The sequence below is a fragment of the Microtus pennsylvanicus genome, chromosome 22 (assembly GCF_037038515.1).
Source record: "Microtus pennsylvanicus isolate mMicPen1 chromosome 22, mMicPen1.hap1, whole genome shotgun sequence".
Taxonomy (NCBI): domain Eukaryota; kingdom Metazoa; phylum Chordata; class Mammalia; order Rodentia; family Cricetidae; genus Microtus; species Microtus pennsylvanicus.
In genome coordinates, this window is record NC_134600.1 from 35,432,274 (window position 1) to 35,447,478 (window position 15,205).

At 41.8% G+C, this 15,205-nt stretch overlaps 1 protein-coding gene across 1 annotated transcript in view; it reads right to left on the bottom strand.

Moving 5' to 3' along the window:
• Positions 1 to 5,734: 5,734 nt before the first annotated feature.
• Positions 5,735 to 15,205, bottom strand: part of Orc5 (origin recognition complex subunit 5) — a 53,317-nt gene continuing 43,846 nt past the window's right edge. The window contains exons 13-14 of the mRNA XM_075956107.1: positions 13,111 to 13,223; positions 5,735 to 6,598 (exon numbers count right to left, since the gene is read on the bottom strand). Of these exons, the coding sequence (XP_075812222.1) occupies positions 6,553 to 6,598; positions 13,111 to 13,223 (159 nt within the window). The 3' untranslated portion in view covers positions 5,735 to 6,552. The remainder of the gene's footprint in view (positions 6,599 to 13,110; positions 13,224 to 15,205) is intronic.

Consider the following 15,205-nt stretch of genomic DNA (forward strand, 5'->3'; position numbering starts at 1 on the left):
TTTATCTCTCCAGTTCTCCTGATACCTTTGTCTCTCTACAGCCCAATCTCTTCACAGCATGTGGTGATCCTTTTCAAAACCTAAGCATGGTGTGACGCCTCTGCTTGTGTTCAGTTCACACAGTTGGACCCCAGACACGAACACTTCACAACCTCACAACCTGCTCTTGGCACTTCTAATTCCTCCTCTGACACCCACTGCCCTCGTTTCTGTGTCCTACCTACACTCAGCCTGTATTCCCTGTGTTTGGGAAGCAGGGAATTTTCCCAACTCTTGATGATTGTGGCGGGAATTTGCCTCCTCCACATACTAACTGCAATCTTGAGATTACATACTATTTTACGCATTTCTATTTTCAGCATATTATGCAGTAATAACCCCAGTATGTCTACAGATTCACTTATACCCTTTTCATTAAGAAGTTGATCTAATTTTTTTCCTTCCATGCAAGGGTTAAGTCTTAGCTATGGCCTAGGCAAAGAGTGCTGAAAGTGTTGCATGCCTCTGAAGTCCCGTTTCTGTGCCAGTTAGCACACAGGCTCACCTAACCCATCTCCCAGTCCTAAGAAAGGTGGGTAAGTATAGGGAGCAAACATATGATCTAAGATTCTCCATGGAACTAAGATCAACTGGGTTTGTTTACTTTGGGGGTCATAACTAGACCTTACTAGTTTATCATTACTTCATGAGTTGAAGGGAACGAGGAATGATGCAATCACTACAGAATTATTAGCTCAAAGAGTATCGGTAACAGGCAGTTCTTGAAGGACAGTCATGGCTACCTTCTAGATGGTTTCCCCTAAACATAGCATGAGTATTACTTGGAGGAATAACATGTAAATCATGAAATAACTGCATCTAGCTAATGGTGCCTCCCTGACATAGATCCAAGTACCTACTCCACACAAGACTCTCAATGGTAGCATGCTCTTCTCTACTCCACAGACTTGGGGGTCCCCAAAAAGTCCTGCTCCAAAGGACAGCCCTACCAATACTGGCATCAACTGCTGTTCACAGATATGCATCCATTATTTACTACTGTGCCCCTGTATGTAACACCCTGTGTGGCATGTAGCTGGTAGTTTTATGCATACATGCCACATATGGAAGTTGTCATTATATCGGACCCCCAACTACTCGAAAATGCAATGGAACAGATTAGTTTATCCCAAACCCTAGCAAATCTTTAATGCCTCTAAGCCCAGGCTCTTCCCACTATCCCAAAGCTACTGCTATTTGCTCAAACAGTTGGAATGCCTTTGAAAAGTCCTGCCATTACTGTGCATCAACATGCAGTTAAATGAATGAATTGATTACAATTTTCTCTGCTCTACCAAATCCTGCGTCTCATACTGTGTCTCATGAATGCACGCCACTGTTGGAAAATGAGCACTAACTGTGTATTCAGGGCCGTTAATGACAAATTTGAGCAAAATGTTGCTATCTTGATAGGAAAGATTTCTCTGAGCTCTACTAAGCATTTTTGAAAGCAAATTGTGTCAGCAGACTGAAATTACATGCAAAATTATCGACACTATTCACATGTGATAGGCAGGCACATGTAAAGATGAAAGTTTTAAAAACGCAGGAGATGAAGCTGAGTATCAGCTTCTGCCTAACTGGCTCCGCTCCGATGCTCTGCTCACGGATGGGCTGTGAAGTGCAAACTATTACGGACAGATAAGGAGAGGCTTCAGGTAGCACCGGAGGAAGGGTCACAGCTGACTGTACACAGCTATTCCTGTGTTCTGTTTACTACTTTGTTGTTGTGGTTGTTTGAGCTAGGGTTTCACTGATAGCTCTGGTGTCTGTCCTGCAACTCACTCTAGATCAGCCTGGCCTCAAACTCAGAGACCCACCTGCCTCTGCCTCCCAAGCGCTGGGATTTAAGTCGTGTACCACCACCTGGCTTGCAAACTTTTAAAACTTACTGGACGCTTAATAGGATTCGTGAACTCGGTATGTTTTTTTTTTCCCACACGGCATGAGCAGAGTGGTGCATAGAATAGATTATTCTGTTAGTTTTTCACATTCTAGAAAATATTAATTATAGACATCAGTAGTTGGTTAATTCAGTCGGTTGGACGTAACACTCCCTAGTTGTTCAGTCATAACACTTAAGGGCAAACAATGTAAGGTTGTTTGTTCTCTGACTTGATCTCTTAGCTAAACTTTTGACGTTCTCATTGGATCCTAAAAAACAAGTAGAGTCTACATATGAAGTGAATATCTTCAATTCTAAAAGATACATGATACCATGACCATCTGAGTAGCATCCAATTGTATAGGAAATAATTTCTTGAGGTACAATATTTCCTTGTATGAGGATAGCTAAGACTTAACTGAATACCTGTCACGTGTCTGGTACTTGCTCAGATCAAGACTTTCCGACCTTAGTACAACCTTTTTATTTTATTGAACATAGATTTTTTTTAATACAATATATTCTGGTTATGGTTTCTTCTCCCTCAACTCTTTTAGTTCCTATCTAATCTACACTCTTGCTTTCATTATTAAACACAGGTCTAAGAAAGAAAAGGAAGGGAAGAAGAGAAATTATAAATAAAATAAAAACAAATCAATAGAAAAACAAAAATCAAATATAGTCAAAGGAAAAGTGCAAGTCACATTCACACACACAGAAATCCCACACAAGACACAGAATCGGGAACAAGACATGTAAAGCGGTGGTGGCTGGAATGACCAAAGCATTATGAGACAAACAACAAAAATCACCCCAAGATCAAAAAACCAACCCTTCCAAAATACCATTGAGTTTCTGTTTCGTGTTGGCCATTTAACTGTTGAGCTTGGGGCCTGCCCTTAAGTGTGGTTTGTACCCAGTGAGACCCCTTTGAAGAAAAGTAAGTTTTCCTTTGTGAGTGGTTATCATTTGGAGATAGTTTCTGGATTGGGGATTGGGGCGTGTGTCAGCTTCCCCTCACAGCACTGGGACCCCATGTCTTACTCCTGTGTAGGCTTTTGCATGCTGCCACAGTCTCTGTGAGTTCATATGTATCGGTTTTGTTGTGTAGAGAAGACCTTGTTTCCTTGGTGTCTTCCATCTCCATTGGCACTCATAATCTTCCCACGTCTAATTTTAGAGAGTCCCCTGAGCCCTGATGGGAGGGATCTGATGGAGACGCCAACTTAGGACTGAGTGTTCCAAGGTCTCTCACTCCCTGCTTTGTCCAGTTGTGGATCTCTGTATTTATTCTTATCTACTGCAGGCAGAAGCTTCTCTAATGGGTGAACAGCCCACTGATCTGAATATAGCAGAATGTCTTTAGAAGTCACTTTATTGCTATGTTCCTTTAGCAGAACAACAGCATTTTCCCCCTAGGTCCACGGCCTTTGTAGTCCCTCGTTCTTGACCATACCAGCAGTGTTGGGCATGGGCTCCATCTCATGGAACTGATCTTAAATCCACTCAGACAGTGGTTGGTTACTCCCATAAGCTCTGTGCCACTACAACACCAGTGTATCTCACAGGTAACTCAACGTTGTAGATTGAAGGGTTTGTAGCTGCGACTGTGTACGTTTCTCCTCTGGTAGCAAGCAGAATACCTTCCAATACCACGAACACTAGTCGGTCGGTAGGAGTGAAGGCTCGAGAGAGACAACAGCTCAACTTCTCTGTTTAATGACTGATGTAAATGTTAATTTCAGGAGTAGGGCGTTACCATCCGTTTGTGAAGGGCCTTGGCAATAGCCTAGGTTGTTTAGGGTTTCCATGGGGTCTCTTTGGTCAATAACTCAATTAGATGTTTCACGTGGTGGCGAGGTGTCTGGCTAAGGCTCTCTCTCTCCCATTATTTGGTGACAATTCTGCTACAGTAATTGCATCTTACTGCATTTAGCAATATCTCTAGCCTCTCTGCTTCCTACACATGATCCACCTACACAAACTGAAAAGTCTCCAGAAATGCTAAGTGTTTCCTGGCAGGTAAATTTGCCTCCACTGGAAATAGCTGCTTTAGCTACATCTAGTTATTTAATCATGTGAACCAACTCTGTGAGGTAAACAATATTCTCCAGTCATTATCGGTCAGCTTCGTATAACTGTAACAAAACACCTGAAATGGCCCATCAAAAAGAAAACAAAAATTGTCACGGCACACAGTTTGAGAGTTTGGGCTCAGAGTTCAAGTCATGTGGCCCAACTGCTTTGGGATTTGTGGCTGAGCAGTATACAAAGGAAGGGAATGTGTCGTGAAGGAGGCTACTCACTCATGACAACCAGGACCCCAAAACAGAGAAGGGGTTAGAATCTCAGTATCACCTTCAAGATCACACATTCAGTGACCTAACTTCCTCCTGCTATGCAGAAGGTTAATAGTGCTTCCCGCTGGAGACTAAGCTTCTAAGGCATGCTGTGACACACTGAAAAGACAAGAGGAGCGAAGGGGTTGGATAACCTGACTAAGGCCACAAAGCCAGTGATAGAGTTGGTTTGGCTCAAGGAAGACAGACTTCAGGAGTTCACGGCAAGTCTTAACTGCTTTATCACTATAGAGACTTGATCCTTTTGTGACTTCCTCATCTCTGAGGGTTGGTCGGGGATTGAAATGACAAGGTGGCCTTTAGCTGTAGGGTCTGGCTCTCCCTAAATTAAGAAATGTGTAAAGTCAAAGATTTCCATAAGAAAATCTGAAAACCCCCAGTTTAATAACTTCCCTCATGTAGCGTCCACAATACTTTTGGACTGAGGCAGAGCAGACAGTATAGGTGACCTCCGCTCTTAACAGAAATATCCCGCTTACCGGCTAGCATGATTCTCACTGTTAGATTTCTTCCAATAATTGGAGAAATATACATATCTTCCAAAGGGAAGACCTCATTTACAGACGAACCCTGTTAAAATGCTAATATGTGTAGTAAGCTCTATTAGTCTTCATTTAAATAAAGTGATCACCTTTATTGTGTCATTTAGCAAAGCTATTAGAAAGTAAATTACAAACTAGCAGACTTCTGAGGGGCCAGGCAGGGCGGGGAAATGGAATTAGAGCACTGTGAAGTAAAGCTGCCTCTAGGATTGGCAATGTGGTGTCGGATGAATCGGGACAGGAGATGTGCTCTGTAGGAGACAGGTAACCAGCTGCCTTGAAGAGCAATGGTGTCTCCCACCAGAAACTCCGCCCCTTCCTCTTCTTATCCTCAGTTTCTTTCTGCCACTTGGTATCTCAGTTTTCACCTCACACTTCAGTTTGATCAGGACAGGTCAGCAAAACCATCTGCCCTCTGGAGGCATTGCTCGGAATGGTTACCTATACGACTGTCAATTCTCCATAGATCTCTACATCTGCAAATCCAAGTGTGAGTCTGTCCTGGACTCAGCTCTTCCCTGGTCCTGGAAGACGGGTGATGTAGACACACTCACTAGCCGTGGGTGGTGCCCTTCTGACTCCAAAGTTCCCATCTTGCGCAGAAAGGCTAAGAGCGATTTCACTCCTCCGCTCTCTCCTCTTTCCCTCAAGAGTGAGAAACGACCAGTTGTCTCTGAACAAGAGAGTGTAAGAAAATCATTACAGGAAAAGCTTCCTACCTAGGAATGCCGACTGAGAATTTTTTCTTAAAAAAAAAAAATGGAATGGAGAAAAATGCCACCAAAATTTAAACTAGATATAATTAAGCACGTTAAAGCCGTTTAGTTTTCAAGTATTCAACAGTAACAGAAAACTACTTTAAAAATATGAACAGGTAAGGTACTCAGAACCAAAGCACCGGACTCATGTAAGAGGAAGGATTTTATTGTGGAGGTCGCAAAAGCCAACAATTTAAAGAAAAGGAAAAGGAAAGAAAGGAGGGAGAGAGAGAGAGGAAGGGAGGGAGGGAGGGAGAGAGGGAAGAAGGGAAGAAAAGAGGGAGGGAGGGAAGGAAAGCAATATGCTGATAAAAAGCCAGTTTGGGTGGTTAACCGAGAGAGCAGATAAGCCTTTCTTACACAAGCACTGTCAAGGTAGCAACAAGCAGACATAAGGCTGGTGTGTGTGCATCTGAACAAGCTGCCTTGGGTTTGAGAAGATCAGGGTAAAAAAAGATAAGCATAGAGAGCTTACATTTTTAAAAAATAACATATTTTGCAAGTATGATCTTTGAAAATTGTGGCCTTAGGAAATCTGCTTTGGCAGGAGACTGCAGGGGCTCCCGTGGAGAGGAAGTGAAAAGGGTGGCCACACAAACAAGGGCTGCTGGCACATTCAGAGCGCAGGGGATACTTCACAGAGCAAAACACAGTTCTAAGTAAATGGGCTTCAGGCAATTTCAGTGTTAAGATAACATCATTAAGAGCAGAACAGATTGTGCTCAGACCCTGCTGTTTATAATTAACACGTTGCTTCCAAATACTCCTGGGCCCCTGGTAAAGAGTCTTCTGCTCACATCTACCCAGACCAATCAGAGTGTTTCCATCAGGGTCCATGCTGGGCCAGCACCTGTTTGGACAAATCCAATAGAGCCAAAGAACTCCTCTCCCTGGCCAGCTAAGTAGGTGGATGAACACAGCTTGGCTTAGTCATTGTCACAGTGTCCATATGGCTTTGAGGTTTGTTTTCACAAGAAATCATACAAGTATTTTATTATGTCAAAGTTCACGGTCCTAGAAACAAAAACAGACAGTACGTTAGCACCCTGGCTCTCTGCTGCTCAGCTCTGTGACTGCAAAGCACGTGGGACGCAATTTACAACTGGACGACGCTGTCGGATGCGCCAGGATAGGGGTGGCACGGGTTTTTAAATACAACTAGAAACATAACTTTTAAACCATTTTTGACCACACAGAAAGTTACTTTCCTTTAAAATAACAAAAACAAAGTTAGGCTACTCAACATTTTGTATTTCAACTATATTGCAGAAAGTTTGGATTTTATTTAAAAGCCATTTGCTTTCTTCCTAATAACCGGAATAAAGTAATTAGAGATGCAAAAGTATTTAAATCTTGTTTGCCTCAGAACACTGTTTGTCTCCAACACCTGTGTTATCATCACACGCCACACAGCTCCTCTGTCCTCATTTCTGGCTTTCATTATCTTCAGCCTCTAACAGCAGCTGACCTGTATGCACAGCAACTCAGTCTGGATGATCCAAGAACATGATACAACAAACAACGTAGATGCATATTTTTATACTCTGACGGCAGGCAGAATAAAATAACAGAGGAAGAGACCTATAATTATTTTCCTTTCTCCAAACTCATTCTTCACTATAAATACTCAGACTTGGAGGTTTATTATTTGACGAAATGGTCAAAATAATTAGATATAATGATCTAGCAATAAGTATAAAATTAAAGCCTTAAATATTCAGCTCTGCAAAAATAATTACCCATGCGAGAACAGCCTTTTAGAGTTACTAATTGCACATTCTTATATATTAAACTAACACCAATTATTCTTTGTCTATCATTTTATAATACACTTTCTAAAAAAAGTTTCTGCAGAAATGACTGACATACCAAATATTTTTAAAAAATATGGACAGGAAACTATAGATACTGCTTTTGGAAACACACTTAAAAATAGCTCAAATTGGGGAACGCTCTGGCTCCTGTGGACCCAACATTAGACTGAAGACTGTCTTTCATCAGAACAGCGGCTCCCTGAGAAACACCAAAACCTCCTAAGTAGTATACATAGACCCTGTCAGCGCAGCAGTAACGAGACCACCACGGATGATCACGTCAGTTAAGCTCTCCCAAGAAGAGACACGGCCCTGACATCGTAACACTGCTAGATTCTCACGGCCTTCCCTCACTTACCTCTCAAATCTACTGGCCATAAAGTCCCTATAAAAATGACCCTAGGAGGCTGGGCGGTGGTGGCGCACGCCTTTAATCCCAGCACTCGGGAGGCAGAGGCAGGCGGATCTCTGTGAGTTCGAGACCAGCCTCGTCTACAAGAGCTAGTTCCACGACAGGCTCCAAAACCACAGAGAAACCCTGCCTCGAAACCCCCCCCCCCCCCAAAAAATGACCCTAGGAAAAAAACAGCAAAAAAAACCCTTTTCAGCCAGTAATCTGACTTACCAAGGGTCTTAAGAGAAACCAGATACAGTAAGCTACATTTTCTCACCACAAACTAGAGTTCTATTAGAATACCTTTCTGAAGACATTCCCTCTGATGGCTTTCATTATAAGATTATGAAGCAACAAAGTCAAATGGACTTAATGCCTTTTCCTTTTCCTTTTTTTTTTTTTTTGTTCTATGTGAAAGCAAAAGTATGGAAGACGCTAAGTTAAAAACAACTTGAATCCACTGGGAGGCCTTCTATATTCCAAAGCCTTACTCAATAGTAGTAAAAAGTGGTCAATATGAAGACACATCTACACCCTAAGAATGCATAAAGAGAACACAGAATCCACTGGAAAATGTTTGTCTAATGGGCTAGGACTAGAAAAATTCATAAACAAATGAAAACAGATTAACTGGTTAATAGGATTCTTTTTAATGTTTCAGTAATTATTTGTATGGCTATAGCACAGTTTATTCAATAAAATGTTAATAAATGGAATGGCTTTAAACACCCTAAGCATCTTACAAACATGCAATTATAGAATATTAACTGTATTCCATGTCAGTAAGCCAGCACCAGAAAATCAAATCAGACTGCGACATTTCTTTTCCTCAAAGACTGACTGAGGGATGGGTGACAGCTCAGTGTTAGGAATATGTCCTGTTTGTGCAGAGGACCCGAGTCAGAGCTCCAGCACCCATGCCTGGATTCCCGGTTTCAGGGAGATCCAACATAAAAACAGATTTATATGTAGGATTCACAAAGCCTGCCCTTGAGACCCAGACAATCCCAGTCAGCAGACTTCTCTCTACTTCCTTACGATTCTCCAGCCACTGAATAAAAAAATAGTTTCCTTTGCTTTGCACCCTGTTACCTAATAAATTGTCTGCATATTGGTCTTTTCATCTCTAATAAATATACTCAGAGATATTCTACTTCTCAGAACATACCTCTGAGATATTATTTGTTCCATTTCAGGAATCTGGGACATTAGGGATAATTAGGTTACAAACCCCTTCATTTTATTTTGACTTACAGATATTGAGTATTGCCAGACATAAAAGTCTTGGTTCCTGGCTGGTTTGCCCTCCCTTCTGTCCAGCTCAGACTCCATGGTTCATCATGAGCTCATGTGTTAGCATCTACTGAACTCTTCTGGCAAGACCCCAATGTTATGTGATTTCTATTACTATTCTTCCCAGCCCTGGTAGTCCAGCACATGGAGAACTGCTCGACAAGATCGCAGGTCTCACAAACTGACGCCACTGGAAACTCAAGGTCAAGAATTTCAAGCCCCCTCAGCATGCTGCTTTTCCCAGCGAGCACTGGCTGCCATGTGCAGGGCCATGGATTCCATCACACACTTTTCTCAAGCTGTTTCCAGCTCTGCCTTCCGTCACAATTCCTGCCTCCCCCTCATGGAGAAAGCAGAAGAATCAGGTGAGAATCCCTCAACTTTCCGCTGCCAAAGAGCAGCGGAGTCCACGGTGCTCTGCTCTGAGGCCACAGCATACTGCTGCCCCATCGTGGGCTCTTTCAACTCCCTTCTGCATCCCATCCTTACACAGCACTGCAAAGATTTTTGTGTTTTAAATTATTCTGTTTTGTGTCATTAACTTTCCTATCTTTTTCCTCAGCATTTAAATATATTCGTATCTTCAAAACCACACTGACTACATAAACACACATGCCACAGCTCCACCATACTTGTCTCTGCATCTCAGAAGAGCCTAGACAATGTTTGCTGACAGTGGGATCACGGGTGTTAAGTGCATAAAGAACAGAAGCTAAACCTGTGCTTTCGGCATCCACATTTCTCTCTCTCTCTCTCTCTCTCTCTCTCTCTCTCTCTCTCTCTCTCTCTCTCTCTTTCTTTCTGCATGTTTTATTTCCCATGTAGCAACATCACAACATCATGATTTAACTTTATGTATACATAAGCAGACATCTAAATGCACACACACACACACACACACACGCACGCACGCACACACACGGTGAGGGGGACTAAGATAAAGGAGACAGACATCTGATGTGGGAGAAAGAAGGAAGAACAAGAGATGCAATTGAATGAATGTAAATGTATGGAACACAAAAGCCGAAGGCTCATGGTAGCAGTGGGGGGAGGGACTAGCAAATCAGGGTAATGGGGAGGGGGTAGTGGTGAGGGAGTTGGGGAGCAAGAACAAGTATAACAACATATATTAAGGTATGTATATGAAATATCAAAATGAAACCCATTACTTTGTTAATAAAATGCTAGTGATTTTTCAAATAAAAATAATTATAGCAGAAAATAGTTGATTCACTATATTCTATATTAAAGGCAGTAAACAGAGGCAAATTCTATGCAAAAAGAACAGAAGGGATGAAATAATATGAGAAATTAAATTAATAACACTATAGAATTATATATATATGTATGTGTATGTATGAATACTAGTCTTTGGATATGTATTCAAACAAAATGAAAATGGAGCTGGGATGCTCTTGTAGCTTCATTTTTATGATTAATACACTTGTTTATTTGTCTATATATGTATCCCTGCTGGAGATGGTTTCCTTTCTTTTTTTTTTTTACTGATTTTATTGAGCTATACATTTTTCTCTGCTCCCCTCCCTACCCTTCCCATGGTCCCCATGCTCCCAATTTACTCAGGAGATCTTGTCTGGGATTGTGAATTGTGGGCTGGTTTTCTTTGCTTTATGTCTAAAAGCCACTTATGAGTGAGTACATGTGATATTTGTCTTTCTGGGTCTGAGTTACCTCACTCAATATGATGTTTTCTAGATCCATCCATTTGCCTGCAAATCTCAAGATGTCATTATTTTTTTCTGCTGTGTAGTACTCCACTGTGCAAATGTACCACATTTCCCATATCCATTCTTGGGTGGAGGGGCATTGAGGCTGTTTCCAGGCTCTGGCAAACAATGCTGCTATGAAGCGGCGTCTTTCTAATCAACACAACTGAGATGGACTGGGGTGACTCCCCCCCCCCACCGCTATTGTGTGCTCTGACTGCTCCCTGCCTTCCTCAGTCTCACAGCCATGTGGAGGGTCCTCATACGTGTAACTCTACACAACGACCTCATTCACTTAGGCTCTACCACGATCTCTTCCTCACATTTTTTTTCCTTCGAAAGTAAAATGCTTAATGACTGCACATTAATTTTCCTAAGAAAATAAATTACGGACCAATCTAATAATTTGTCATTTTGCTGGTTGGCTGTCATTATTTTGCTCAACTGACACAAACTAGAGTGATCTGGGAAAAGGGAACCTCAACTGATAAGTTTCCATCAGATTGGTCCGTAGGAAAGTATGTAGGGTAATTATTTTGATTAATCATCGATTGATCCTGGGTGATATAAAAGCAATAAATGACTCATGGAAAACAGAAACCCCCCTCCCCCATCTCTGTATGAGTTCCTGCCTCCAGGTTCCTGCCCTGTTTGAGTTCCTGACTTGGTGTCCTTCAGTGATGAACTGTGCTCAGGAGTGTGAGCCAAATAAACCCTTTCCTCCACAACCTGCTTTATGGTCATGGTGTTCTGTCACAGCAACAGAAATTCTAAGATGGTAGAAAAGAAAAAATGTTAAGATCACCTTCAAATTCTAGACCTCTGCAACAGGGCCGACTACAGGACCATTGCTGAAACGGGAAACACTGGAAGGAAAGCTGAATCCTTTTGTTATTTGTGTGTGGAAACAAGTTAGAGTTTCTGAGTTCAGTCTCGAGTCGGACTGTATATATCCAATAAAGGTCAGAATGTGACAAAAAAAAAATGGCCGTAAACAACAGGGGAGTTACTGATGGCTGAGCAGTATGGCTAAAACTGCCCGGGTAAGGATCAGGCCTCAAGGAACGGCTCCATTTAAAGGTCAGGTGGGGAGAACAGGCTGGCAAAGGAGCCTCAGCAAGGGCAGCAGAGAAGAGAGAGACACAGCAGCACCACAGAGTCCAGGAACCTAGGAGAAGAGAGCTTTGAGAACTGTCAGTGGTGGGAGGAATGGAGCACAGAAGAGGGAACGCAGACATTCGCAGAATCAAGACTCTAGTAGGCAGGAGACAGTGATATAAACTGCATGCTTTACTCCTCAACAGGAGAACAAGGAGGCAGATGTAGATCCAGGCTCAAAGCCAGGGGCGGTGGGTGCAGTATGGATGTGGCATCATGGAGGTCACTGAAATGATCTTGTCAAACAAAACAGTCTTGAAGGACTTGGTTTGGAGAGAAGGAACTGCTGCCACTATACAGCTGCAGGGGCAGTGGTATATACCCAGAGTCAGGTTTTATTAAAGGTGCCCTGGGATGTCCTTCTGTATATATGTTGCTTTTATTGGCGAATGAATAAAGCTGTTTTGGCCAAAGGCTTAGCAGAGTCAAGCCAGATGGAAAATCCAAAGAGAGATACATAAAGAGAGTAGGCAGAGTCAGAGAGACGCCGTGTAGCTGCTGAAGGAGAAAGTCACCACCAGAACCTTTCCGGTAAGCCACAGCCCCGAGGCAATACACTGACTGATAGAAATGGGTTAACTTAAGATGTAAGAGCTAGTTAATAAGAAGCCCAAACCATTGCCCAAACTGTTGCAATTAATACAGTTTCTGTGCGATTATTTGGGTCTGAGGAGCCAGGATACGAATGCGCAGTCTCCATTTACATTAAGGAAGTAAGGAAGAGAACTGGAAGACAGGTGTCTTACACGAATGGAGAGAGAAACAGGTCAAGTCAGCATAAAAGAAGCAAAAATGTGACCCAAGAGTAGAAGACGGCAGATGTGGGAAGAGGATGTGCTTAGGGTCCAAAGTGTCATCTTTCATATGAGCTTTCATACCCAATGATCCCTTAAATCCCACCTTCCAAAGTATTTCAATAATTTCCTTTCTGGCCACCTAACCTACTGTCTACGACTTCTAATTCTACATCACTGCAAACCTCATTAGAGGATGTTATGCTGGAGCTTGTTCATTCCTGGCACTTAAATGATCTTTTCTCTTAAGTGACTTTTTATTACACTAGAAAGGGCATTCTTATTTAGCATATCATATCATCTGCATAATGGTGACATTTTGCATTAATAAATACTCTAAACTTACCGTGCAATGGCTCTGATGAAATCTAGAGAAACTGTGCATTTGTATTTTGGTCCATCAAGCTGATCGTCATGACCAACCAGGGTTAACAGTTGTAGAGTCACCAGGGAAGTAATCTAAAATTGAAAGGATATTTTTATGAGAAATTTAATGACATTAAATGATACCTTTATTTACAATGCTACTAATACAGAAATAAATGAATCCACAAAGAATACAAGTAATTTAAAATTGGTATACCTAAATTTGTACATATGTTTAAAAGCCTACTTCCAATGAAGCGTATTCAGCAAGAGCCTAGTTTGTTAAGAGATGATTGAAAATATTTATAGTATTTTCTCATATAAACATCATTTGTGTGTGGGCAGGTTCATGGGTGTATATATATAAGCCAAGGATAAATTCAAGAGTTTTTTGTTCTGTTTTGTTTTTGAGACAGGGTCACTCCTCTTAATACCCAAGGCTCATCAGTTTGGCTAGGTTGGTAAGTTAGTGAGCTCCAAGAATCTACCTGTTTCTGTCTCCTAGGCTCTGAGTTCACAAATGTATGTCATCAGCTCTGCTTTCTATGTGTGTGATGATGATCAAATCCAGGTCTTCATACTAGCAAGAATTTTACTAGAGATAGCTGCAAATCGCAGATGTTTCTACACAGGGAAGCGTCTCTGACTGCTCCAGCATGCATGTACAGGCATGTGTAAGACAGAGGTGATGCATGTATAAGCATACATAGGGCAGAGGTGAGACTTTTCCCATCCAGCTCTTCAGAAGTCAGTGACAAATCTGACACCCAAGAAGGAGATACACAAGAGAGCCATTCCTATCCTTACACCCCTAGACGCAGAAAATGATTTACAGAGCCTCTACTCCAGCAAGGAAAAGTAAAAGAGGAAAGTGCATAGACTATAAATTAGCATCTTAGAAGGATTCGGTCCAGTGGAAGAAAAGCTCCCACTACAACAACACATACTCGACTTGGACACTGCCAGCTATTTTTACCACAGTCTGGTTCACAGAGGGTTTGTCATTCAATTGAGTTTCGAATTGCCCTGAACATATTTCAGAATCAAATACTAAGAAAGTCTTACAGGGTTTGGAGAATAACCACAGGAGAAGAAACTTCCAGTTTCAACTAGATGACAGATTCAGATACACTGCTTCTCTGTATTGAGCACAACTAACATCCTGAATATAATGTAAGGGTCAATCAAGGAGGCTGGGAAAACGAAAAGGACAGTGGACAATGCAAGGACACCAGGCTCAAGGAGCAACACAAAGGGACAAAGTTGGAAATTCTTTGTCCCAACAGTAGAAAGGACGTCAGTCAGGTCTAGAACAGCTGGTGGGCAAGCCAGGAACAAGATTCATGGCCAGACTTAATCTCCCCATGGATGGAAGGCAACTGTGAAAAATAAACTGGTAAGTCTGTGTCTGGCAAAGCTATCATTTGCAAATGAAGTGGAAATAGACATTCTTAAACAAGAGGGAATTAAGAGAATCTTCCACTGGGAGACCTACCTTTAAAGAAAGCCAAGGGATGTTCTTTAAACAAAAGTCTAAAAGGAGCATTGAGCATCCAAAAGAAACAACAATAACAGGAGCTGATGGTAGGAAAATGAAGCACCTCCTCATGACTCTAATATTGGTTAAAATTGTGTGGTTGGAACGTTCTTTGGGCTGCCAACCAACTCCCGAATAATGACACGGAGACTTATTAATTATAAATGCTTGACCTTAGCTTAGGCTTGTCCCACTAACTCTTTTAACTAAATTTAACCTGTTTCTATTTATCCACATTTTGCCTTAATGCCTTTTAAAATCTTTCATTCCACATGTCCTGTTTTCCTGCTTCCTCCAAGTCTGGTTCGCTGGACCCTGGCCTTTTTTTCTTTCCCACCGTCTCCCTCTGTCTCTCTCAAACCTAGATTCCTCCTCCTACTTATTCTCTCAGCCCAGAAGTCTCACCTATACCTCCTGCCTAGCTATTGGCTGCTTAGCTTTTTTTTTAAGACAGGCAAAGTAAACAAATGCAACACATCTTTACATAGTTAAACAAATATTCCATTCCACCAAAATGTAACAGTATCATATATTCAAT